General features: G+C 32.5%; 1 protein-coding gene across 1 annotated transcript; it reads right to left on the bottom strand.

The window, feature by feature from the left end:
• Positions 1-1,969: 1,969 nt before the first annotated feature.
• LOC128999694 (repressor of RNA polymerase III transcription MAF1 homolog) lies at positions 1,970-26,909 on the bottom strand. Its single transcript, XM_054426321.1, has 6 exons — positions 26,195-26,909; positions 15,881-16,024; positions 15,343-15,499; positions 6,310-6,434; positions 5,623-5,742; positions 1,970-5,178 (listed from the first exon to the last, which is right to left on the bottom strand). The coding sequence occupies exons 1-6, from the start codon at positions 26,275-26,277 to the stop codon at positions 5,103-5,105; spliced, it is 705 nt and encodes a 234-aa protein (XP_054282296.1). The 5' UTR covers positions 26,278-26,909; the 3' UTR covers positions 1,970-5,102.
• Positions 26,910-27,743: the final 834 nt, after the last annotated feature.

The raw sequence follows: 27,743 nt of genomic DNA on the forward strand, positions 1-27,743 counted from the left end.
ACTTAAAGACTAAAATACTATTTTTGTCAAACAAAACTTTCTATGAAAAATTTGTAACATTCTTACAAAACAGTACCTGCTAATAATGTTATAAGGGACAGCTTTAACAACTACAGTAGAACCTCGATTAAGTCTCTCATGGGGATTGTTTAGTAAGACTTGCTTTCAAGGTTGACACCCTATCGAAGTTTGTAAAAACATGTGATTTTAGGTAGAAAAATCAAAAGTATTTGAAAATGACACTCGTTATTGAGGCTGACTTATTATCGAGGTTCCATTGACCATATAAAATTTGTCTCTATTAGCGCTTGTAAGTAACAGAATGAAAATATGGAGGTGTTTCTCCAATAGTTAATTTAAGTGAATATGTTAGTTAGTTATGTTCTTTTATTTATGTTTATTCCCTCCACTAGACACTGTAACTTAAAATTTAATTAAACACTTAAAGTGAATACTGCACACTATTTACACCTAAAATAATAAAGTATTTATACATCTAATAAGATGTAAAATGTTGTAATATTTATTTATTTATTTATAGTTTACCTGCTGTTAAATGTCAAATTGATGCAAACCTGTTTCTAACAAAATAAAAGTTATTTTTTAGTTTATAAGTGCCTTTATTATTTGTCTACTTGTAGTCATAGTAAAACGTACTAAAATGTAGTACAAAAAAGGAGGATAGCAGCTAGCTTACCTTGAAAGTGTGGGTAGGCCATAGAACAAGTAGAAAAACACTGTGTACACAATATTTCGTCCCCTAAGGGACTTTGTCAAGTGTAGAGAAAGAGTTTATAAATTACAAAATTACGCATTTTGTAATTTAAACTCTTTCTCTACACTTGACAAAGTCCCTTGGGGAACGAAATATTGTGTACACAGTGTTTTTCTACTTGTTCTATGGCCTACCCACACTTTCAAGGTAAGTTAGCTGCTATCCTCCTTTTTCTTCAATTTAAAATACTGGCCTAGAGCCTTTCCTTAAACAAAACTAAAATGTAGTACATTGAAGGCACAATTCATGTGAGCAGTGGAGTGGACCATTTTGTTTGCTGCTTTGGAAATGGATATGATCTTTTATCTTCATGTAGCCGTAGAATAGCCTAGAGAGGCTCTCAGCTTACATTTAAATTGGAATTCACCATTTTTTGAATTTACGTTAATCAAACTAAGCACAGAAAAAGATTGGCAAAACCATCTAGATTTAACATTCTCGGTGTACAATCCTTACCCAACAACACAGAATTTAATCTGCTTATGATTAAACACAGCAATCATGTGAAAAATGAAAAAGAGTAACTTAAATAAAACTTTCCCGTGTATCAGGTATATTTCTTTTGAATTATGTAATGTGTAAATGATATCATTTATACCCCTGTAACTAAACTGTTATTGGTAAAAAATTGAAAAATGGAGTTATTCAAAACTATATTGACGTATCATTTTTGTATTGAAAACAAAACACCATGCTTAATAATATAGTTTTTATTATTGTTATTTTAAATAAAAGAGATTGGCCACCTCTCTTCGAGTTGCATTAGCCTGATCACATGAGCTTTGGGCCTGTGTGTGGAACATTTTAAGCGAAGCCCTAAGAGCTAAGAGGTAAGGGAGTAAGCAAATGAAAATGTTAGCAATTGTGCAGGGCTGTAAACCAATGAAATAATTTTTCACAGCTATGCCTAAGTTTGCTATTGTCACATGGGCTTTACATATGTTTATTACTCATTGATGGATGTCCATAACTCTGAATGAGGTCAGGGAAAGCACTATTGGAACCATGACAAGGGACAGGACACTACTTGTCTCAGGAGGAGCTCATAGACAAGATTCATTGAGCAACTCAATATAGATGGGCTATGAGTATGAAGCTGAGGCACCAAATAAATCATAATAGACCCTGATACAAATCAAACAACAGAGGATAAAAACCAACCAGGAAGGGTGCGATTAAGACAACAATTCTTTTCTAAGATTTATTCTAATACGTAATCTAAAAATGTTAAAACTGCACAGATAACATATGCAGAAGGATTACACAAGGTTACAAATAAAGTAATCCATCTATCTCTCTCTGAACTATACAACTCTGATAAATAACTTTCTTTATGTACATAAAGTATCAGAAGTCGGTGTATGGTAATATTACATATTTAAACATTGTGTACACACTACGATAAGACGGATAATTTTCAATGTACATTCAGATCAGTGCATAGTTTTTTGGTAGTCAAAATCTATTTCATAGTGGTTTTGTGAGATGCCACTGATATTGTTCATAGTGCCTATATGTTATACATGAAAAATTGTGGGAAATACTTTTTACTGAAAACCGTATTACGTGCACGTATTGTCACATTTTTATGATTGTGTTAATATCTTCTTTTAAATTCAAAGTAAAAATTAACTTTCCAATGGTAAAACATTTTTTTGTGAACCTTTCGCAAGTTCGTGTGATGTGTTTTTTTTTTTTTACTTATTTCAAGAAATCATAACATATTTGATTACATAATAATCACCACTACACTAATACTTGCAACAACATATAACTGTGAAGTGAAGTCTCATTATTACAAATGTTAAATAAAAAACGAACCAACGCCATTGAGAAATTGTTTGGACCTACTAATTTAAACCATCCATACTACAACTGTATTCAGGGTTTACAGTTACCCTTATCATAGATTGAAACTAATATTTCATGATGGTTTCAAACAGAAGGTATTTTAACACTGACGGGTTACAAAGTACAATAAGGTACAAACAATTGTAAATTACTTAACCAAAAACTTTGTTCAGTTGAAGAAATCGCAGTCTCATTCAAGCCTAACACATCTTATCCTATAAGATCATTGCCTACTTACATTTCTCAAGAATCAACTTGAGTTTTACATTTTTTAGTTGGAAATATGTTGAGGAAATCAGTGAAAAAAAGTTAATTTCAGAACAAAAATTACATTCATATTATTAAAATATTTGATTAAAACCTGTAGTAAGTGGCGAGAACTAAAAATTGAGAAACAACACCGTGCAAATATTGTTAGACATATATTTACAACTAAATCTTAACCTAGTTTGTTAGTAGGTGGGACCAACACTTTAAATACTGCATTAATTTCAGTCAACCAAAATTAGTGATAATATTAAAAACTGATGTTTTCTAAATAGAAAAAAAATTAAAAACTGTTAATAAGATAATGAGACTAACTGCTAACTGTAAATGAGATTAATATTATTTTAACACTACCGGGCCTATTTTTCATCAGTTTACAACAAATCAAGGTATAAATTACCTTAATGAAACAAATTTTTTCATAAAAGTATATGATTAATATTTTTAGATTAGTTTTAGAAAAAACTAAATTGTTTATCAATCAAAGGCTACATTTACAAGTCATAATATGTACATTTTAGAAAAGACAGAAAACAAGAGTCAATGTATACCAATATACTTTAGCGGTTAGGTTGTGAAAAACCACTTTCCTCTGTACAATCTCTTGTGGACTACTTTATAGAGGACCAATAAATGAATGTACAAATTAAATTAACAATTCCATACCAAAATAAGTAGTACTAAAATGACTCAGATACATGAATATTGAATATAACTCCACCACCAATCTTTAAGCCGAGAATATTTTTTTTAATGTTTATGACTGACATTTATTTTACTCTTGGTCTATTTTACATCTTAGTTCATTTGAAATATTTTGTGTTTTATGAATAATAACTCCATTCGAAAGCAAATACAGTGGTGGCCTAATTTTCTTTTAAGCACTCATTTGTACATTAGAATGTTGTTTTGCTAAGTCCTGAAAGCACCTAGTGTTTTCAAAAATGAAAACATAATGTGGAAAAATAAAATATGAAAACACAAATGCAGCTAAAATCAACTGTATTGTTTTGTTCACAAGTGTTATCAAGCATTTAACAGGGTACCCATTCAACTGTGAAAACTATACAAATTGCAATTGAGTTTACCACTTAAACTGTAAATTTTTAATCCTTAAACAAACTTTACAATTTAAAGTTTTGATACTCATTAATACAGTTTATAGAGTAAACTTTGTAACGGATGAGAATATAGTTTACAGAATATTAAACAAGAAAAACTGGATAATTTTGGTAGAAGCCAAATATTAACTTTATCAGCCAAGAGAATAGTTATTTTTGCAACTAGTGAGCAAAGTGAGCAATTGCCTCACTCGAGAGAAATCCTTACTCACAAGCCGTAGGCGAGTGAGGAATGGTTTCTCGAGTGAGGCCACTTTGCACTCGAGTTGCACATTATATTTTTCCTACAGTTACCATGAAACAAATATATTGATAAAGAAACGCTACAAGACATTGTAAATACTTTACTGCAAAGATTACATTCGTACGGCTTTTCTCAATCGTTTTACAACAGTACAACAGCTGACCAGCTGATTTGGAGTGAGACAAAGTAATTAGAGTGAGACAATGTTAAAATTGTCAGATTATATATTGTAACCTGACATATCCAATGTATTCAAAAGAATACCTAATAGAAATAAAGATCTTATCTTATCACTGTCTCGCTGATAAGCGAATTGGCTACTTTGTTTTCTCAAATCAGTAAGAGAACATGTACATTGTTAGGTAACTGTAGGAAAAAACCATTAACATGATACAGCTGTTTATGAAATTATATTCTTCCAAGTGAGAGATGTTGTTCACAGCAGAAATGCATACTTTCCTCTTTTCAAATTGACATTTAATGTATCCAAACCAAGACAGAGGCAACAGTATAATTACAAGTTAATAGGTAATTCTCAGCTAAACAAAATCCTAATATACATCAGACATCAATAAAAACATCATCTTACGGTATGGTAAAACTATATGTCTACTGGATTTATCCTTAGACTGAGATAGCAAAAAGGTAAAAACCTAGTCTGAGATCAAAACTAAATTATAAACTACAAAATAAACCAGAAGCTTTCTCCTCAAAGTACGATAACTACTGGGCAAAATGTTTAAAAACCGAAACCATGAAAATGATAGGTATAAGTAATTTAATGTACTAATTATTAAAAGATGAATCCAAATACATCTCAAAGCTACGAAAACATCTCAACGTTTTACTGGTAGGCATCTTCTTCATCTTCATCCATCGCAAAGTCACTCCCAATGCCCGAGTCCAGAGCATAAATCGGACTGCAAACATACAAAATGTTAGAAACACTAGAACCAGATTGCTATGACTTCGCTCATAATTCATTTTTTTTAGTGGCCATAGGAACAGAATACAGAAGAGTCCCAATTATTCTATCCTCGCCATCAAGACAACCCCTTTGTTACTCCTGACTTTACTCGGGGAATATGCACCTGAGTTTGACTGTACTTTCTCGTTGTTCTAACCTAACCTATCTAACTAACCTAACCCAACTTATTATGTTACCCCTCACATCTTGGTTGTGGTGCGCACCAAGACACGAGACTGAATGATGAGTATCACTCTGTGATCCATTTTATATTTCATAAAGAGGAGAAAGTAAAATACCGTAAACTTACATTAATATTGTAAGATAAATTAAAAGCTAAGTTATCCTCTTAAATAAACGTTGTCAAACAAAAGACAAATTATGTTTAAAGACTTACTTGACGGCCCGACATGTGAAGAAGACGACACGCTTCAACTTCTTGTTGTAGAAGAAATAGTTGAACGACCAGATGCATCCGTCTTCACTGAACGGATCTGACGTCAAATCCGGATTGTAACTGTAAATGACAACTGTGAATGAACTTGCACAATTAAGTCCAAGTATTTAAATGTAGAGCATACACACAACCACATAATCACATGAAAGATTTAACTATCCTCATTGCAGCGAATCTGCAAATTTCCAGTTATGTTAAAAAATTGTCATACAGGTCTAAAAACCAAACCATAAAATTAGGTTAATGAGTAAAAAATCATTATACTTTTACCTCCAAAATCGAGATGGCTATTGTCTGCTAGAGCTACTACAGCACAGCAATAATAGACATCAGATAAGACTACTACTGTACTAAGTAAAATCCAATACATCTCAGTACCGGTATTTTTGTTTAAGGAATTCAAAAGATAAAATAAGTTTAAGCACAAATAATAGCTCTATACAGTAAAGCCCATCCAGTATCTCATTGGAATCAGCCTAAAAAAATACTTAGTACACTATAATGAACCATTTTCTTTAATGTTGGTAGGGATTGGCAGACGTAAAAAAATCCTCACACAAAATTCCTGCCAAAAGATCTGTATATTTTCACCCTTATAAGATTTTGAACTGTTTTGATCAACTCTACCTGAATATTTCACACTCCGGCAGGTTGACCTCGTCGTCTATAGCGGCCCACAGATGAGCCCTCATCTTGCGGTAATGCTCGCCGGCCGTGGCGCTCAGGTTGCTGTCCACTGAGTTCATCACCCACTGCAACCAACATTGCAAATCAGAAAGTTATATTACCTCATACATGTGATTTTTATGATTCCGACACATCAGGGTGTGTATTTTAAGGTGAAAATGAGTGAACCATGAGTGTTGAATGAATGAAATGCTAGCTTTTGTTAACTTGGGAACTGACCAAAGAACCGAAAAACCTTATTGCTGGGTTTGAGAATATAGTGCAGGGATACAGACCAGTACAAGATAACAAGTGGTTGAGATACGAAAGAACAGAGTGCTATGAGAGATGTGTCAAAACCAAAGCTTTCCAAAAGTAAAAGGCTCGGATGGGCACTGGGCAGGCTGTGCGTAGTGGAGAGAAGATACATCAACGTTTAAAAGTGTATTCCAAGGAGTACCACAAGATATACAACCACTTGGAAGACCAAAAATGAAGTGGAAAGACCAAGTAATGAAAGACATCTCCAGACTGGAATCTACATTAGAAGAGGCAGGGGATGGAAGAGAATGGGAGGCCAGAATCCTCTTAAGGTTTCAGTGGCCACAAAGATAAGATAAGGTACGGTAAGTGATAGTATGCAATGGAAGGTGGTATAAAGATCCACCTACTGTACTAAAAACCAGTGTACTAAAAACTTAAAGATTTTTTTATTGTAAAATTATCAGATTTAAAATGCATATAGGCCTATAATATTTAGATGAAAGAAATAGGTGGTATTTGTTTTCAAGATGATTTTTCCCATTAAAACTGCCAGAACTTTTCTTTATGCAAGTAAACTAGCTGTTCTGGATTATATTCAGCAGTTTTAATCATCGACTTGATTCCCGTATGTAGGACGCCAACAACTCGTAATAAATAGTTTATCATGCAAGCAAAACTGGCCTGACCTTGACAAAATAGCACAAACATGTTACTGTTAAGCTTCAGACACAAAAAATCATGATCTTTGATGAAAAACAATCACTAAAATACTATAACTCCCGACACTAACATAAACATAAATTTTAGATTATTTAGAACGTTTAGTGGTACATTTTTATTTATGTTTGATAAATATCTATATGAAACTTTATTTTACATTGTTTCAGAGTTAGTATTTAAGACAGGCCCACTTTTTGTATTCCAGAATATAATTTGCTTGTTTCATTAGTGCTAATGATGATCTGTTTGTTCCATTTCTGCTAGCAGGCGTGTAAATAAAATTATTAGTGACACCAAACAATGTCAGCAGTTTAAAAACAAAAATGCCGTAAACTTAATCTGCAATATTGAAACTTTTGAATCTCAAAACTCGCTGATCGAATCTCAAAATCGAAACTTGTTGATGGTTTTGAGATTTTAGATTCAGTATTGACACATCAGTTACTATAGTTAACAATAACAGCTAAACATCAGCTCAACAAGCTAAACATGTTTGAGTATTCAACAGATTTCAGTTAGTTACATCCGCACAATCTGTCGGAGGTTTACATAAACTACAATGTTTTTGATAAAAGAAAACTGGCAACAACTTTAGCATGGCGATGGAATGTCTTGTAACAATGAAAGGGTAGATTTTCTGTTGCCATGGAGATCATCATCAATATTTTCTTTATTAATCTCCTATAAAATTTGTCAATAGGGTGTCGCCCAAAGACATTTTTTTAAGGTTATGGATAGGCCAAAATCTTCGCACTTGGTCAGCTTCTGTTTGACAATGGCTTGACTCGATTTACATGTTTGCCTTCTTGGCAGGACATTTAAACTATTGTAGAGGTTAAGCTCCACAATTTCTTCCCCTAAAACTGCCTAAATATTTTGAACAAAGTATAGTTACATATAAAATATCATGAATATCATAAAAGCCTCCAAAATATTTCAAAAAACTATTCAAGATTTTATAATAAATAGAACAGGGGGGGAGTTGTGTTTTTGTTGCATGGCCTCTGCAGAGGTAGCTGCTATTTATAAACGTCAGCTGGATAGAAGGTCAGTCTATATTTGAGTATTGACTAAACTGCTGCACCTTAAATTTAACTTTCAATATTTGTACCATACAAATAATGTGTGTTAGGTTTTATAACCTCTGCATTTCAATTTGTTGACTTTAAAAAGTCTGGTAGTTCATTAAAACATTTTTGCAGTATTAAGATTTGGCAAATTAGTTTATTATTTAATTTATAAGTTTATTCTGGTTATATGAATGATCCGCATCAACTCAGACAACTGAAATATCCTATTGATTATGCCCACATCCAGACAAATTATTACGCAACTATTTTTAGATACCCTCTTCTTTTTTTTTGTTTTTTATCAATTTGAGTTTATTAATTTTCCTTATCAGAAGAAGTTTACTATTTATTTAATAGTCACTTATTGACTAGGTTTATTATAATTTGTTTGTAAACTTTATGGAAAATAAAATTCTCTACATTCCATATCAACTGAAAATCACTTAGTCCAAAGGTTTTCTTGACTGTGGTGTTTTGTAATAGTAAAAAATAAAATTTATAATATTTTCTAAAAAAAATTTTTTTAAGAATTAGAAAAAATATAGCATTATAGCAAGTTTGTGCACATAGCCTACCATCAACATAATTAAGAACTATTAAAATTTTTTAAATATATAAAGTTTCATAGGAATGATTAATTTAGGGGGAATTTATCAATTGGCTTAGAAAAATACAGACAGAAACAGATAATAACAAGTAATGTATGGGTTTTTTTTAAAGAAAACAAAAGAAACAGGAGTATGCTTGAATTAGAATAAGGATAAAATTAACTAACTAGAATAACTGATTACGATTCCAAGGTCAAACAGTCAAGGCCAACCTTCAGTTGATATGTGACAAGGAACAGCTGGCAATAAAAGGTTGCCTATATCCAACATTCTGTTTAAACATTTAAAATACAGAAACTGACAGGTATTTCATTTGTACTGTAATAATGTTCAAACATAACAAGCTTTCAGCTTCAACATTTACGACATATCCAACCATTATGTAGTAAAGAGGTGGTTCCTGTAAGTCTGTCTGTCTGTGTGTTTGTTCTAAACATAAAAGCTACTTAGATAGGACCAAATTGGACACAAAGGTAGATGAACCTGGCCAACTGCCCTGTGGATGCCCAAAGTTTCAAAGTGGAAATTTTAGAAGTAAATATTAGTTGGATTCAATGTCAACAAAAAGATAAAACAAAATGTAAACATTCATAATTTATATTTACTTTGTTTATGTCTGTATACGTATATCATACCATGGATGGATAGAGATAGTTATGTATCATGTATAGTTATCTTGTTCATAAGGAACACAAACTTTTGAGAAAACAGTAAGAATGGCACCTATCAACTGCAACATGACTGAAAGAAACTGATGAGAAATTCCTAGAAAAATAAGTTCTTTGATAATATTATGAACGTTAATAACCCGTTGTAGTTCTAGTTTATAATTGTTTGTTTACATTTCAATACTGTTTTGTTTTCTGCTATAGGCCTACAGCTGATTGAACTAAACCAAAAAAGTTTTATAAAACCACATGACAAACCCAAAGAAAAAAATAAGTGGTACAATTTTCCCCCTATAAAAAATGGTGGGTGTGCAACTGTTTTACAGTAATTATTATGAATTACCTTACTCTATTTTGTACCCATATTCTGGGTGAATCAACGAGATAATTAAACGAGGAAGTAAATAAAAACAAAACTTAGTAAATAAAGACTGGTAAGTGATAAAGCCAGTATCACAGGGTTTCCTGCTAATTATCACTATCAAGGCCTTCAACAAATGAATGTTTCAACCAATGGTTAATGACTTTGTTTTTATCCATTCTAAATTTACAATCTTAAAGTTTGTATTTTTATTGGCTAGTTGTGCGTTTAAAAATTATGAGCTAAAGACTTTTTATGTATTTGCAAAAAAGTTACACCAAAACCCTTGGTAATGGTTTATAAAATTACATAACATTTTAAGAACCCTAAAAAAAGCTATAAACAAAAAGGAAATGGTCCTTTTTTAAGGAAAAATTGTTACCTAATGGTCCTTTGTTTACGGTTAACTTCTAAACAAAATACAATAGTTATTTGTGTAACTAGTGGTGAAAGTGGCACTTTCCTGCACACGAGAGCAATGTTTACGCACGAGCCGCAGGCGAGTGTGGAATGATCTCGAGTGCAGCAAAGGCCTTTTTCACTCGTGTTACACATTATATTTTTCCTACAGTCACTATAAAGCATATAAATAATTAGTCTTTCAAACACTATGCAACACGTTTTTAGGTTCAGCTGGCAACACAAATGGTGCCCTAGAGAAAGTAGTACCCGCGGTCCATATCACTCCGCTATTTTTCCTCGGCAAGATGTGCTCCGCGTTTTGAGAATATAGTTCCGTATGTTTTTGTAATTTGAAGTGGTTTCCGCGCCTAAAAAAATGCTTTAAAGGTATTTTCTTGTTTATTAAGATCATAGGAATGTTTTAAAAACGTTTAAAAGAAAAGTCCAGAAAGTTCAGAAATACCGAAACTATAAACACGAAATGACAGGTTAAATCGTAGTTATAATAGTCAATCAGCTGCTCATAGTATAATTATCTTTAAGTGTTGCCAACCTATTTCCAAGCGTACACGGATTACGTGCATAATGGAACCACGCTATTTTGTGTTGTTTCGTTGGAATCCTGATGTGCGGCAAAGTATAAACCGTACGGCAAAGTATAAACCGTACGGCAAAGTATAAATATGCAGCAATTAGCAGCTTTCTGTACTATAAACAGTACAAGGAAGCCAACTTTGTCGGGTGACTGTAGGAAAAATTATTTAATTCTTTAATGTTGACTTAAGTGAAAGTAAATTACTAACACCTAAGGTTTTACTGTTACAATAATTATCTTTTATTTTACTGAAGTACAAACACACAACATTTTTACTCAAACATAACTTATTCAACAATTCTCATTACAATAAAAACAATCCTAACTATTTACACATGATCAGCTGTTACCAACATAAATTAAATTAAATACAGGACAAGTAACAGCAAACATATTATATAAAAATAAAATTACATTCAACACCTTCCCTTAATTTTAATTTTATATAAGAAACAAAAAATAAATATCTCGATTGTCGTCTTCTGTTCAAGATTTTGGATAGTTGATCAAAGCTTTGCTAAATTGATGAAACTTGACATTGTTCAAGGGTTTTGTAAACATATCCGCAACATTCTCGGATGTAGAAACAAAAGAAATGTTTATTTTACCTTGCCTTACATTTTCAGTCAAAAAATGGTAGCGAACATCAATGTGTTTGCTTCGCTTATTAAAAATTCCATTTTTACAAAGCTTAATAGCACTTTGATTGTCCATGTTTAGGTTTGTTTCAACATTAGTTCCACTCAACTCTTGCAAGAAAGTTTTTAAATATAACACTTCTTTGACACATTCCGCCGCTGCAATGTATTCTGCTTCAGTGCTGGACAAAGCTACAATCGGTTGTCTTCTTGTACACCAGCTTATTGGGTCTTCTCCATACATTATGACAAATCCAGTAGTACTTCTTCTTGTATGCTTGCAATTTGCATAGTCTGCGTCACAATATACATTTAGGCAATTTTCTCCTGATGCTGAAAATAATATTCCTGCGTCTTGAGTACCTTCAATATATCTTAAGGTTCGTTTGACATTTACAACATCTTCATTGCTTGGATTCTCAACACATCTACTTTCTAATCCCACAGCAAGTGTAAGATCAGGTCTGGTTTTATTGGATAAGTACAGCAAACTTCCTACAACTTCTCTGTAAGAATAATCTTTTGTCAGGCAGCTTACTTCTTCATCAGGTTTGCTCGTTTTCACTGGACAAATGGGAGTGTCTACAGGTTTACAATCTATCATTCCATATTTTTCGAGAATACTGTTTGAATAGTTCTTTTGTGTTAACAATATCCCTTCCCTTGAATATAAAATTTCCATTCCAAGAAAGTTTGATGGGTTTTCGTCTGTTTTTATTTTAAAATCTCTAGACAGCTCGTTCAAAAGTTTCTTCATCTCTCTTTCATCTGAACCAGCAAGAATTCCATCATCAACAAATATAGCAAGATGAATACTGCCATTTGTAAAAACACAACGGTCAGACTGAGTTTGTTTTAAGCCATATTTTAGCAAGCAGTTTGTAAACAACTGGTTCCATTTAAATGGAGCTTGTTTAAGTCCATATAAAGTCTTTCTTAATTTCAAAACTTTATCTTTATGATCAAACCCTTCAGGTACACACATATAAATTTCTTCATCTAAATTTCCATAGAGAAAAGCAGTTTTAACATCAAATTGCATTAGTTTGAGATTTTGTTTGGCAGCTAATGAAATTAACAAACGTAAAGTTGAATTACTTACAACTGGGCTGTAGGTTTCTTCATAGTCTATACCTTGTTCTTGGGCAAAACCTCTAACAACTAGTCTCGCTTTGTATTTTCCGTTATCCTTTCTTGTTAATACCCACTTGTTACTTAGGATCTTCTTGTTTAGTGCTTGCTTTTTGTCAACCACTTCCCACGTTTCATTCTCAATAAGGGAGCTTTTCTCATCCTCAATTGCTTGTAGCCAATTTTTTTTATCTGGTCCTTTGATTGCTTCTTCATATGTTAACAACACAAACTCTTTATATCTTTCAGGTAGTTTAGTTTTTCTTCTTAGTTTGATGCTTTGTGTAGTATCAGTATTACTTAAACTTGGCTGTTCTTCATTGATTTCATTTTTGTCTGAAACCAACTCAAACTCTACTTCATTATTACTTATCTCACTTAGATTATCTGCACTCTCAATATCTTCATTTTCATTTTCGTCTTCTTTCTGGTCATTTTCATTTTTGTCTTCTTTCTTATCATTTTCATTTTTGTCTCCTTTCTGGTCATTCTCTGTTGTATTTTCAGAGAAAGTAACCTCACCACCATTATTAGTTATTGCAGAAACAGACAACAAGTTTTCACTGAGTTCAGGAACATATAGGATACATTCATTGAATTTTACAGTTCTACTCGTTGAAGCTAACATGGTTTGATTTTTCTTAGCAACATATATTTCAGAAGAAATATTTTGTTTATTACTTAACAAATCTGCACAATTTTTTATATGTGAAGATGTGCCTGAATCAACAACCCATTCAGATACAAAGTTTACAGTCCCACTATTACCCCGAACATTTTGTCCATCATCATACGACAAAAATGACACAGTTTTACTAGCGACATTTAGGTTCTGGCTTTTTCTAAAGTAACAATTTTTTTCATTATGATTTGACTTTTTACATATATTACAAAATAAATTTGGCTTTACATTTCTTTTTTCAAACTTGTTAACAAATTTTTTTACATTTCCACAGGTGTTTGCTAGATGACCAACAGCATTGCATTTAAAACATCGCCTTTCATTATCAGAGTTAGCCCTATTGTATGTAGGCTTCTTGCAGTACTTTGCTTTATGGCCTGGAATTTTACAGTTGTGACAAACAACTTGGAATGCAAGATTTTTCTCTAGGCTTACCTCCTTTAACTCACTTCTTGACTCTTCTGCTAACAGTCTCGCTGTTAGATTTGCCAATGTCTTTTCTTCATTGGGCATTGATTCCCAGGCAGTTACAAAATACTTAAATCTATCTGGCAGACTGACAAGAATTTTTGATATTATCATTTTTTCATCAATATCTTGTTTTAAAGTTTTTAGTCTGTGTGCTATGTTTTCAATTCTACTTATGTGAGAACTTATATCAGAATTAGGCTCATACCTGAGGTTAAAGAATTCTTGTAATAACGAGTACTTCTGCTGCTCTGAGTCTCTTTCATAAATATAACACAGCTTCAAAAACATTTCTCTTGAGTTTTCACAGTTAATGATATGTAACATCGGTCCCTTCTCAATAGAACTAACTATACACTTCTGAGCCTTGGCATCTCTTTTAATCCAATCAGCCTTCTTCTTTCCATCGCCCATATCTTCAAGTTTCTCAGAACCATCAACAATACTCATCAAATCACTGGATTGAAATATTATTTTAATCTGAAATTTCCACAATGGAAAAGTTTCAACTCCTTTGAGTTTTTCTACGAAATCATCTTCTTTTACTGATGCCATTGTTAGTCTTACTTTTACTTTTTCACTCACCTTCACTACACTTTAACTCTTGGGGTTTTACTAGATTACTTCTGGTTTTTACAGTTATGGTTGAATTAATGAATTTTTCTGGGCCCATAACCTGTTGACTTAAGTGAAAGTAAATTACTAACACCTAAGGTTTTACTGTTACAATAATTATCTTTTATTTTACTGAAGTACACACACACAACATTTTTACTCAAACATAACTTATTCAACAATTCTCATTACAATAAAAACAATCCTAACTATTTACACATGATCAGCTGTTACCAACATAAATTAAATTAAATACAGGACAAGTAACAGCAAACATATTATATAAAAATAAAATTACATTCAACATTTAATACTGATAAACACTTGTGTGCGTATTTTAGGCAAAGTAATAATATGAATGCAATGTGAGTTTAGAGTGCGAGACAAGCTGTATTTGTAACCGACTAAGACCTACGAACAGCTGATTACATTTTCAAACCACCAAAAAGCTACATCACTCAGGATCGAACCGGCAACCTTTTGATTCCTTCTGTACTAGCAAAGTAGTAGCCTAACAATTCAGCACTTGTACTACAGTAATTACATAACATAAATAATAGTAAACTAACAAACAAGTGTTAGTAACAAAATAACTTAAGTTTCCTTCGTTTTTCCAACATCCAGTTACACACAGAATATTTTCTGCAACCTAGTGTGCGCTATACTGACATAAGAAAACTATTTCGTTAGCAAAATATTCTTTCAGCTCAGATCTAAAAACTCATTCAACGATTTACGATACGAACCTATAAAAAACTCGTGCAAAACCAACCTGTAAACTAGGTTCCTTGCTGAACTCGTGGCTCTTGGCATCTGAGAAGTCGTAATCTGGTTGAAACGTCGCGTTGAGCGTCGCAATGAGGTAGAAGAGCGTCTTGCGACTGATAGTGTCGCATAGAGGTCCTTCCTCGTCACCAGAGATACTGCGACTGTGACAAAAGTGTTTGTTACGTCTTGAATAACTACTTCTTGTAAGACATTCTTTTGGCTTCATTCCTGAGAATACTTAATATACCAGAACTTAGATATGAATGACTCAAAGTTTTTGGTGAATAATCATTTGCATCTAGAAGTGTTACATACCATAGTACAAAAATGGTATTTTGTCCTAATGCAGGGTTAATAAATGCGTAAAAGATTCGCTTTTTGTAATTTTTATTTACTCTCTGAAGACGTGCTATTTACCAAATAAACAAATTATATATCTGCAAGTTTTTTTGTACTTTCATCGTCTTCCAAAAGTATATTTAGAAACCAAACATGTGGTTTTACTATACACAATCAGTTGACAACATACACGAGTGGTTTACCTGTAAAGCCCTTGGCCAGGAGATACACCAGTCTGTGGAGGACTCAAGGCTTGTAGATCGTTTGGGTTCATACCCTGTTCCGAGTTGAACTTCTTGTACATCTGCTTCTCATTCCCAGCCATCTTGCATGAGTAGCTCTCAACCCTGAAAAATTACATTAGATTTGTCTTTGACATTCCATCACCATGTTGACGTTGCTGCCGCTTTTAGAATTTAAATAGACAGTTTTCCAGCCACTAACAGCTTATTTAAGTTCCTCATTTCTATTGAAAACACCATCATCTTAACCGAGTCAAACTCATACCAAGATTTGCTGTAAGCCATCAAATTTTTTACGTGACATCAACTATCTCCGAAGCACTTTATTGTTATATCATTATTATAAACTAAGAAAGAAAAGAAAATTAATGACTCCTCGGGACCGAGGTCAGTCCGGATGTCCCCAAAAACTCGTTAAAACGGACCGTTTACTGTGATAGTTTGGACTTAAATTTAGGAGGGTATTGTATTTAAACACGTGATCACTGGTCTCAAATCTTTCCCACGAGAACAGTCGTATCAGTACCGCCCACTTCCTGCCGATCTAGTTTGGTTAAACTAATGTGCTGATAAAAATTTTCTGGTTGAAGAGATGTCATTTCCGCCGAGTGTAGTCTGGTTAAACCGATGTCCGGTTAAAAGGTCCAGATAAGAGGGAGTCTACTGTAGTTTGCTTGTTTAGGTATATACTTTTTCAAACTTGGCAAATTATTTTTTTTTTTATATAAAGCTATTGATATTTTACTAAAAACACACTTATTACCCTCCCTGTAGCAGCATACCAAGGTACTTGTTAAACTTAATGTTATTTAAATAGATTTAATTGAAAACTAAACAGGCAAATGGCAATTCGCTACAGGTTTGCTGCTGCGGGGGTATTTGTCTATAGCACTACCATATTTCATAATGGCAAACAATACTTGAATATTGGTCTACAGCGTTTAAAAAAATAATTTTAAAATATCCCCATTTTGGTTTAGGCCCTACTTTGTTCTAATGAAGAACAATTCTGAACTAACAAACGATTATGTAAACATTGATAACAGAATACACAATGATAAAGTTGATTATCAAATCTTTACGTCACACACATTTAACAACTTTGTGTTGTAAGTAATTTGTTAATAATGAATTGTTGAATTGAGAAGCAAACAGTTTACCAAATATGTTATTTGGTAAATAAAGCTGTGTAATTAATGTAAGTTAATGTGTAGGTCATTGTAAAAGTATGAAACAAAAAAGGGAAACCGGACTTAAAACAATAACCACAAATAAGGAACCACAAATAGTTTATTATTAGTAGCTAATAATTGTACTAGCTTATAAATAGTACAACTATTGACTATAAACTTGTATTCCATTTGTTTGAAACAGCCCTACTTTATCATTTGTAGTTACAAAATGTGTTTCCTTTTCACCATAGTTTCAAATTGTTAAAGATGTAATTTATTCATATTATAATGTCCATAATAGTTATGTTAGAAAAGAACATATGATGTTTCCTTGGCAACAGAGTTTAGTTGTTTGTTATATTTTGATGAAGAAAGATGTATACAAAAAAATCTAAGTTTTTCATTCTATCAGTTTTACTATTAAATTAACTTAATTTTTGATCCACAAGACGACTTGTTATTTTAGACGATATTTCCAACATGGTAGCAGAACAGAGTGGTTAAATTAATTGAGAAGAAGTTAATAGAATAGTGAATGATGAGTAATGAAAAACAGATTGAAAAATTAAGAGGGACTGAGAATTTCACAACATGGAAAATAGTCATGAAGGTAATCTTAGAATGTGAAGGAGTTTATGGAATTGTTAGTGGAGAATTCGGAAAACCAACAGCAGGTACACCAAATTATGACGAAAAATTGGTAAATTGGTCAAAAAATGATGCAAAAGCCAGAAAATATATTGTTTTATCCCTTGAGACGAATCCTCTACTTAGAGTAAGCAATTGCTCTACAGGAAAAGAGATGTGGGAGAAACTTGTCCACATTTATGATGTCAAGTCAACTGAAAATATTGACATATTGAGAAATAAGTTCCATAACATTTCTTGGGAACCTACCCTTGGAATGAATGGTCATCTGGAAAACACAAAAGGACATAAATCAAATGAATGTACCCGTGAGATACAAAATGCTGCAATGATGACTCGATCAAATCTAGAGGTAGGCCTAATTGATAAGTCATTTTTCAGTGAATGTGACAACTGGCTTGTTGACAGTGGTGCTTCTCACCATGTGACAAACCGCAGGGACTGGTTCGCCACTTACAAACCATTTGATACTCCTAAAAAGATGGACAGTGCTCGCCAAGGTGTTCATATTCAGGCCTTGGGGTCAGCAAAAATAGACGTTATGGTTTTTGATGGTAAACAGTGGACTTACAGGTATTTCGATGATGTTTGGTACTGTCCTGATGTTGCTTGTAACTTATTCTCTGTGAGGAAAGCAGGTGAAAAAGGCATTCACCAGACTGTGAAAAACAATGGTAAGTCATGGGTGTTTTCTCAAAATGGAACAATCATTGCTTTGGCTATATTTAATACAGCTAATCAATTGTATAATATGGTTGTTAAGGTCATTCCACCAAAAGAATCATGTTTTATTTTGAAGAAAATAAACAATAACGATGATAAACACTACTTTAACATTGAAGAGAGTAGCAATGATATCGAGCATGATCCCCTTGACAGTAGGCAATCAATTCTAAATGATGAGACCAGAAATCAGCTTGTTGACAGTAATCAGGACAATATATTCCATGAAGAAGAGCAAGATATTGTGTATCCAGGAACCAATGATACTGATGAGCAAGACATGTTGTGTCCTAGTGATGATAACGCTATTCCAGGTGATATATTACAAGAGGAGACTTATAACCTGAGAAAACGTGATGGAATAAAAATACCTATGAGATATAGAGATTATTCTGTCATGTGTGTCAGTGACAGAGATAAAAATGAGCTTTTAGCTTCTGCAATACTTACAAACGAAGTACCGGAAAATTATGATGAAGCAATTAGATCTGAGCATGTCGTCGATTGGAAATCCGCTATGGATGAAGAAATAAATTCAAATTCATTAATAAAAAATAAAACTTATGATTTGGTTGATCAACCAAAAGGAAGAAAAGTCATCGATAATCGCTGGGTATTTGCACTGAAAACAAATTCTGAGAACGAGATCATTCGTTACAAGGCGCGTTTGGTCGCAAAAGGATTTACTCAGCGTCCTGGTATTGATTATGGTGACACTTTCAGCCCTGTAGCTCGGTTTAAGACGATGCGAACTATGTTAGGCTATTCAGTTCAGTACAATCTTGCTATCAAACAGTTTGATGTTAAAACAGCATTTTTGAATGGCAATCTTGATGAGACTATTTGGAAGAGTAAGCTTCAACGGTGTGTTTCCCAATCTTCAATGGAAACAGAATATGTTGCCGCTAGCGAGACCTGTAAATCCCTTCGTCTTGTGAAAGAGATTGGCGCAATTGAAGAAAAGTCTATTCCTATACTACATGTGGACAATCAAAGAGTGATTAAACTTATGAACAATCCAATGTTCCACGATCGCTCTAAACATATTGAGACGAGATACCATTATGTTCGACAGTTGGTCTCTTGGAAACAGATCACTGTCAGATACATTCCAACAGAAGAACAAACCGCTGATATTTTAACAAAGGGCTTATCATCATTGAAACATGTTAAAATGAAAACTTTCATTGGGATGGTGACCTCTTAACTAAAACTTATTTTTCTAAAATGTATTATGGACATTACGGGGGTGTGTTAAAGATGTAATTTATTCATATTATAATGTCCATAATAGTTATGTTAGAAAAGATCATATGATGTTTCCTTGGCAACAGAGTTTAGTTGTTTGTTTTATTTTGATGAAGAAAGATGTATACAAAAAATCTAAGTTTTTCATTCTATCAGTTTTACTATTAAATTAACTTAATTTTTGATCCACAAGACGACTTGTTATTTTAGACGATATTTCCAACACAAATATATTGACTTGATAAATTCAAAAGTTGTATAAGGATATCAGGAATATTTTAGAAGAGTTCTGACTTTTAGAAACCTAAACATAACACGTTCTTTTGTTCTTTTTATTTCATATCCCCTAAACCCTTCTTGGGGGGGATATTTTACTAGTAAAACTCCTACATTTAGAAACAAAAAAATTGATTTTTATTAAACTCAATTTCCAGATATGCTGACAAACAAGTAACGTTAACTGCTGTTGTAAATTCTTGGTGTTTGCATCAGTGAGTCACCATGAAATGCTGAGCTGACTTTGCTTATCTATTGTTTATAAAACAGCTGACCTTATGTTTAGCACGTAACTGATAATGCTGATATTTACAGGAACTAGGATAGGGTCAGGCTTGCAACAAACATGTTGAAACTAAATCTATTATTAACTAACTCCTTCTTGTATGATAACCTTAATTTCTTAAACTTATTGCATAAAAAGTATTAATTTTAACTGTTTATTTTAATATTTGGATAGTGTCAAAAATACTGTATTTATATGTAACTATTTATAGTAAACAAACAACACACTTTCCATAGAAAACCATTGAATCAAATCAAATCAAAAGCTCTATTTCATGCACATTGGTTAGTAGTATGAATAGTATAAATGATGTTACAATTCAATGTGCAAAATAGTATAGTAGATTTCGTAAATACACTCATTTGTTTCTGAATAAAGTGTAGGAACTTGTGTAGGAGTTAATTGTGTTTACTTTATTAGTTCACTTTGCTTGAGAATGTCTAATGACCTATTAAATAATAATTTGTAACATTTATTCAGTACTGGTACATTAAAATTGATTTCTTTTTTTGTAAAAGTTTACTCAATTATTAACCTATGCCTATGCACCAGCAAAATAGATACCGGTATCTTAAGCAATTCATAAGTTCCATTTGATATGGGTCAGGGCAGGGTTGAAGTGAAATAATCTTAGCTATTTTTAACATGAGAAGTATGCCAAATAAATAACAGGCTAAAATTACTGCGATGTTTCAAGTTATTTTGAATACTATTCTTTTTAGTAACTATTCAACAACTAAATTAGGTACATACCACTCATCTTTTGCTTAGCAAATAAAAATCTACCGTACCTGAAGTTAAAAAGTTACCGTACCTACATAATAAATTATGATTCTCTTTTCATTTTTAAAACAATATTGAACAATGATTTACATTGGCAATTATATCCAGACACATAAAATAAATAATGGACCTTTGCTAATTTCAATCTATGCCTACAACAAATTTGTAAGTGGTAAATAAAAAAAATTTGACAGAGTTTCTGATTGCTAACATGCTTCCTCAAAATATTGGACCAAAAAAAAACTTATTGAAAATCCTAAATTAAAGAAAACCCCACAATGATTTATCATATTCATTGTTGCAAAGTTATCTATGAATTTTAGTATATTGGTAATTTATTGCGAATAAGATTTAACAAAGGGGTTTTCGCAAGCTAAAGGAGTACCTAGATACCTATTGTGCATTAAAAGTAAATCAATGGTTTTATGCCAAGATAGATTTAAAATGTTTCCATGTGTGATTCCAGTACCTACCTAAATACCCCCGCCGCAGCAAACCTGCAGACTAAGCGAATTTCAACTCGTCTGATTACATTTTTACTAAAATATTTCCATAAATAAGACATATTATTCCCTATTTAAATAACATTAGATTTAACGAGTGCTTAGGTTTGCTGCTACGGGGAAGGTAAAAAGTGTTTTTTGACCATACGTCAATAGTATAGGATGAATTAAATAAATTTGCCAAATTTTATCAATATATACCCATAAACAAGTAAACTACAACAATTTTCATTTTCTCCATAAGAATAACATGGGAATTTTTAATTACACTATTTTTGAATTTTCTCCGTGACCGTTAGGCATACAACAGCGCTTCAACATACTAAATTATTTATTTTTTTAAGCTCTACAAAACGGTTTAGAAAGAAATCGCAAAATTTTTGGTTTTTAGGTTTAAAAATGGGAAAAACCCATTTTTACCCCATAAAACCCCCCATAAACCCCCGTTCCCATGGTCCGATTATGCTGGATCGCGAACTCGTTCGAATAAACGTAGGTTTACACGTTTGTACCAAATTTCATCAAAATCGGATCATTTTTGCTCGAGTTATCGCGCTAACGGACACATATATATATATATATAAATATATATATATATATATAAATATATATATAAATATATATATATATATATATATATGAATTTGAACGGATGGTGTTTTTGGCCTCTAGGGACCTCAAAATGAAAAATTAAATCGGTCTCGGGTCCAGGTCTTACCATGAGTACTACGGTAATAGCTTATTCCCTATATGGGAAATTCGCTAAAATCAGTTTTTCATAGAATTGTTGAACATTAATTTAAGGAAATCAGACTTGTTGAAACCAAAAGTACGTAGACCTACAGTACATAGAATACTCTATATGAGGTTGCGAAAATATCACGTTGAGTCTTAATTACTATAAATTCTTAATACTAAACCTCATAGATATCTATGTAGCAACGCATATTAGCTGATCAACAATGAAGTAAAGAAAAGGGTTTCACGGTAGTTGTAATTATTAGGGTTGCACTTAAAAAAACACCCTGTACAAATAAAAGTTATTGAAATTTGAGTGTAATTTAAAAAATAATTGCAACCTAAAAACTTTAAAAACAGTCAATACCAAACCAATTTAGTCTATCAGTTGTTTTTCCAGTTCGGTTTATCTGTTTTTATGCTCAACTTCCCATAGATGTATGAAAAAACTAGCGTTAAGCAATAGATAGTAACAAAATACAATGAGTTGGGTAATTATAAGGATTGGCTGGACAACAAGAGTTCATTGCCAGTGCTATGTAAACAAAGCAGCTCTTCATTTAGCTTTCTCCCACCCCACCATACCCCTCCCTTTTCCTTCAACTCTAGGTGAAAGCTGAACATTACTGCCTGATTACCAAACAGGGCATCTCACAAGAATTGTTAGCTTACTCAACACAATCTACTGGAAAACAAACTAGTTGGATAAACACAGTAGGCCTATATGTGGCATTTATAACACTTTTAAACATGTTCCAATGGCTGTTTTTTTATGATCTCAAAGACCTTCCATTATCAAAAATATGCTTTTAATTTTTATTGTCAAACCTTCATGCCTTCGCCTAATGCCTTAAAGTTCAACTTTCCTAATTTTGTCGTGTTTTCTTAAATTTCAAATTGCTAATCTTTCTACTCTCTAAAGTTAATAAAATAAGCTAACTCTCAAAAAGTTAATCAAATTGTTGATTTGATCAACTTTTAAAACTGTGATAATAGTTTAAGGTCTACCTACAGTATTAACTTAAATTTTGTTTGGCAGTAGACTTCAATGTGATTTAACATATCTTTAAATTCTCAATTTTTGCCCTACAAGAAAAAAAAGATCCTTCCTAATACATTGTAAATATGTCTAGGTGGAAACAAATGCTATACCACCATACGTACCCTAACCAAGCAATGTCTGTTTGTAGGTTTGTTTGTAAAATTTTTCTTAAAATCCAGTTTAAGGATTTAGACTATAAACGCTACCAGTCAATGCTTATAGTATAGTGGTTTAAATTTTTTGTTCTGTCCAAAACGTTAATTCAGACGATCCAGAGGCCACACCATCATGAAAATGCTTATAGCCTAGGTCTAATAACTTGATCGGCGAAAGGCAAAACTCTTTGAAAATGTGAAAAAGTGACAGAAACACGATCACTGCTCAAACATGCGTTTATTTGTGTACAGTTCTGCAGAGAACCTGCGATGTATATTTTTGGATGAAGAACAATAAATATCGATGTTTACTCAATTTAATATTCAAGAGAACCCCAAATGTAGGCCGTAAGTTAAACATTGAATTGAATTATGATTTGTTTACGTTTTTATTCATATTTAATAAATAAAACTAACAATATTCAACCAAAAACTGTTTTCAATTTTCAATAGGTAGGTACTGTTGATATTAAGTTATGGTAGGTATAAGTTAGGCCCTAAGTAAGGCCAAAGTTAATCACATAGAAATGAAAAATTAATGGTTTCTTCAATTTTTATTCTTGAATATCTATAAGATAAAACTAAGTTATCTTAAAGATAAAATAAAGAAAAAGCTTTGATAAAGTTTTATTATTGTTTTTATTAATAGCATGGTCTTTTTTAAGTTATGGTATTAAATTCAATAAGTTTTACCTACAATATTAATATCAAACCAAAGAAATATCGATCCCTAGATATTTATCATTATTCATCTGATAATATATCGTAGGTTCTCTGCAGAACTGTAGGCCTACCCGCAATAGCCTAGCGCTACAAAAACAATATTTTTAATTAGGTCTAATTTATATTTAACTTCTGGCTAAAGCTTATAGGATAGGCCTACTTTACAATAACTTTTAAAACTTAACTAGAGGACCTATGCTGCTCTGCAGCTTTAAAGTAAATATAATATCCAAGAAAAAATCAAATTTATGATTTTTGATTGAGTACCGTAATACAGTCTTGAACGTAACTGATTCAAACGATCAACAACACAACAGCTCAAATTATAGCCTAAAATTTACTGATTATTTTGAGTCTAAAACTTATAAAAAACATTAACAATACTGGAGCTATTAATTTTTAATCATAGAAAATTCCTTATACAAAATAATGTTAATGTTGGTTGTTCACCTCGCGTTTGCTTGAAACTCGTCCGATTTCAATAAATAATAGCTTAATGAAAGCCGGTATGCCACTAAAGGTTCTTAGACCAAAATATATAGGATTAGATAATTATAACTGGTGAAATACATCTTAAATTTAAGTAAGAATTTGAAAATTAATCAAATTATTATTATTATTTTTTTTTTCATGTAGGCTATAGCTAATACAGTACCGGTAGGTAAATATATGCCGATGCTTGATGTGAAATCTGTGCATGGATAACTTCAATTTGAGACATCAATCATAAAAATCGGTCGGGTAGAAGAGCCAAACGAACTCGGAAAAGAAAAACCAAGTTAACTCCTATAAGAAATACATGGGGAGCAAATTTCTTTACGTGTATAAGCCAAGTGGGATTATAGATAAATATATGTTGATGCTTGGTGGCAAATATATGCGTGGGTACCTTCAATTTGAGACGTCAAACATAAAAATCGGTCGGGTAGCAGAGCCAAACGAACCCGGAAAAGAAAACCCAAATTTTTGTTATAAATTTGAAGATCCCGCAGTTGAAAGCTCTAGCGTTAAACTTTCATTAGAAAAATTACTTGTCCAGTCTGAGTTTAGAACCAGTGATATTAGTTCAAATTATTCAGGATATATATTTAAATACCACAAAAAAGGGCTGCACTTTACTTTAGGTCCTACACTCATTCGAATGAAAATATCGATCGAAGGACCTACAGAAAAGTGCAGCCCAAAACAGTTAACATAACAAATTTTGTTTGGTGAGAAAATTAAAGGAGGCATGTGTGAGGATGTGATATTGTGGTGGCCTGTTCATCGTTAGGCCAAGGTGTAAGTTCCAAATAATTTTCTCTAAGACTAAATTACTCCTATCCGACTTTCATATCTGTTGTTAAAAACAACCAAATAAAAATCACAGAGGATACGCGTCCAGTGACCGGACGTGGATTAGGCGTCCGGCAGTGACGTCACCGGGTTGTGAGGGCCCGGAACGTCACTACCACAACGATGCGATGTACAGCCATCGGTGTTCGTGGTGAAGTGCTCAGCTAATATGCAGGAGGTCCCTCTGGTTCGAATCCCAACATTAACTTTAACTTTTTGTCAAAGATTTTGCTTTGAATGCCATTTTTTTCTTAACTGTACATCTTTTGTTTATTTTGCAATTATAATTTTATTTTATGAAGAGAATTTAGCCTTCATTCAATTTTTTCATCATCAGCAAGTTTGGTTGGTTAGGTTAGGTCATGACAGTAACTGCCGGACGCCTAAACCCCGTCCGGTTACCGGATGCGTATCCTCTGCCAATAAAAATATCGATCGATATTTTTTATTAGATTGAGTTATGTCATTCGATATATCGTTTTATATTCAATATAGGCCTAGCCTATCTAATAATCGATTTATCAATCATTTCTATATATTTTATTCAGTTGTTTTTAACAACAGATATTAAAGTCTACCCATAGGCCTAATTTTGTTTGGCTTTAAAAGAGTTAGCTAAAGTACTACATTAAGTTTTACTCACCTTCCCACAATTTTGCAGTCCCCAGAGTCAATTGCGAGGGCACTGTTCAAAGCTTCAAATCGTGAACTCTCCAATAGCTTCATCGTAGTATTTTTTTAGGTATATCACAGCCACAAACAAAGCAAGCCACTTATTTATGGGTTGCCAATATTTTAATATTTTGTTTAAAAAGGACTTAGCCTAATCACAGGTACTCGAGTTTGAATACAATATAGTCGTTTAAAAATGATTTGGTAGCGGACAAAGATTTATTCGACTTTGAAGGAGAGATCTAAAGTTCTTGAACATTATTTTTGGGTGCAAAAATATTCCTTTTCTTCTTGAATGTAATAGACTATAGCCAGTTATCCTCAGAGTGATTTTATCCTCAGAATACGATGGGTACATTACAGATCTTATATTACTATAGCCAGACAATCTATCTACCAAAAATTTGAAGGTAAAAACACAAGTTGTATTTTACTTGTTTACAAACAAAGACCTCTGTCTTTGTTCAGTTCCTGACAAAGGAAAGAGAAAAATCTCTTTTTACAGCACTTATCCGCACCAAAAAGTTTATGCCGCAGAAAACACGCTTAAAGCACTATCGTTAGAACACACACTCAAGAGAAATCGGATGAAATTAACATGATTACTAAAGAATTTTCATATTCACGAACTTGAATTTTATTGACAGAAGAGAACGCCACTTTTGACAGATTCCAGTAGATTCCGAATGACCTTAAAAGATGTTGGTGCTAGAACTGTTATGTACTGCCAACCTAAAAAAATACAATCTTAATATAATTCAAATTATTGGCAGGAAATTAAAGATATGAAACACAAACTAAATTAAATTCATGCTTGTAAATGTGTTTTATTATTTTGTTTGATGAGTTAAACATTCAATTAGCAATTTTTACTTTAAATTTAAAAACAGATAAATAACATATCTGTTGGCAATATGCTTTACCCACAATTCCCAAAACTAGTTCAAATCTCAAACGTTTAAAATTGTAAACCTCTGTGTTCTTCTTTATGATCTACTCATATACACAAAAATGCATAATATTATATTCTGGATTCGTTGAGAACAACTAACGAGATAAATCAGCATTAATATTTTAAACTCATTTAAGGTTGACTATGGACCCCCATAATGGACGTTGTTTCTATAATCAATGTTTATACGTAAGATTTGTAAACATAATATTTTGTTCATCACATACACAAAAGGCAGAGTTGGTGATTAATAGAAGGTTTCCATACCTCCACTTTTATACGAACACATCGATAGATTACTGCAAAGTGTATTGAAATTTAATCTAAAATAATATAAACAAAATTTCGTCGTCATCGACACTTACTGGTGCTTACTGTTACTATCCATCAGTATCACCGGACATAAACTTGACACGAAAAATGAGTTTATTATTTATAATCACACAACACTTTAGAGTTTATGTGAATGTTTGTGTATTTGTAAGTTTTGTTTGGTGATCAATCACGCATTAACTATATTGGCATTAACTGTTTGTTTGGAGTATGTCAATAACGTGAAAGCTACAAA

This window comes from Macrosteles quadrilineatus, unplaced genomic scaffold, assembly GCF_028750875.1.
Source record: "Macrosteles quadrilineatus isolate MER2022 unplaced genomic scaffold, UCM_ALF_1.0 Scaffold_8__2_contigs__length_117827958, whole genome shotgun sequence".
Lineage (NCBI taxonomy): Eukaryota > Metazoa > Arthropoda > Insecta > Hemiptera > Cicadellidae > Macrosteles > Macrosteles quadrilineatus.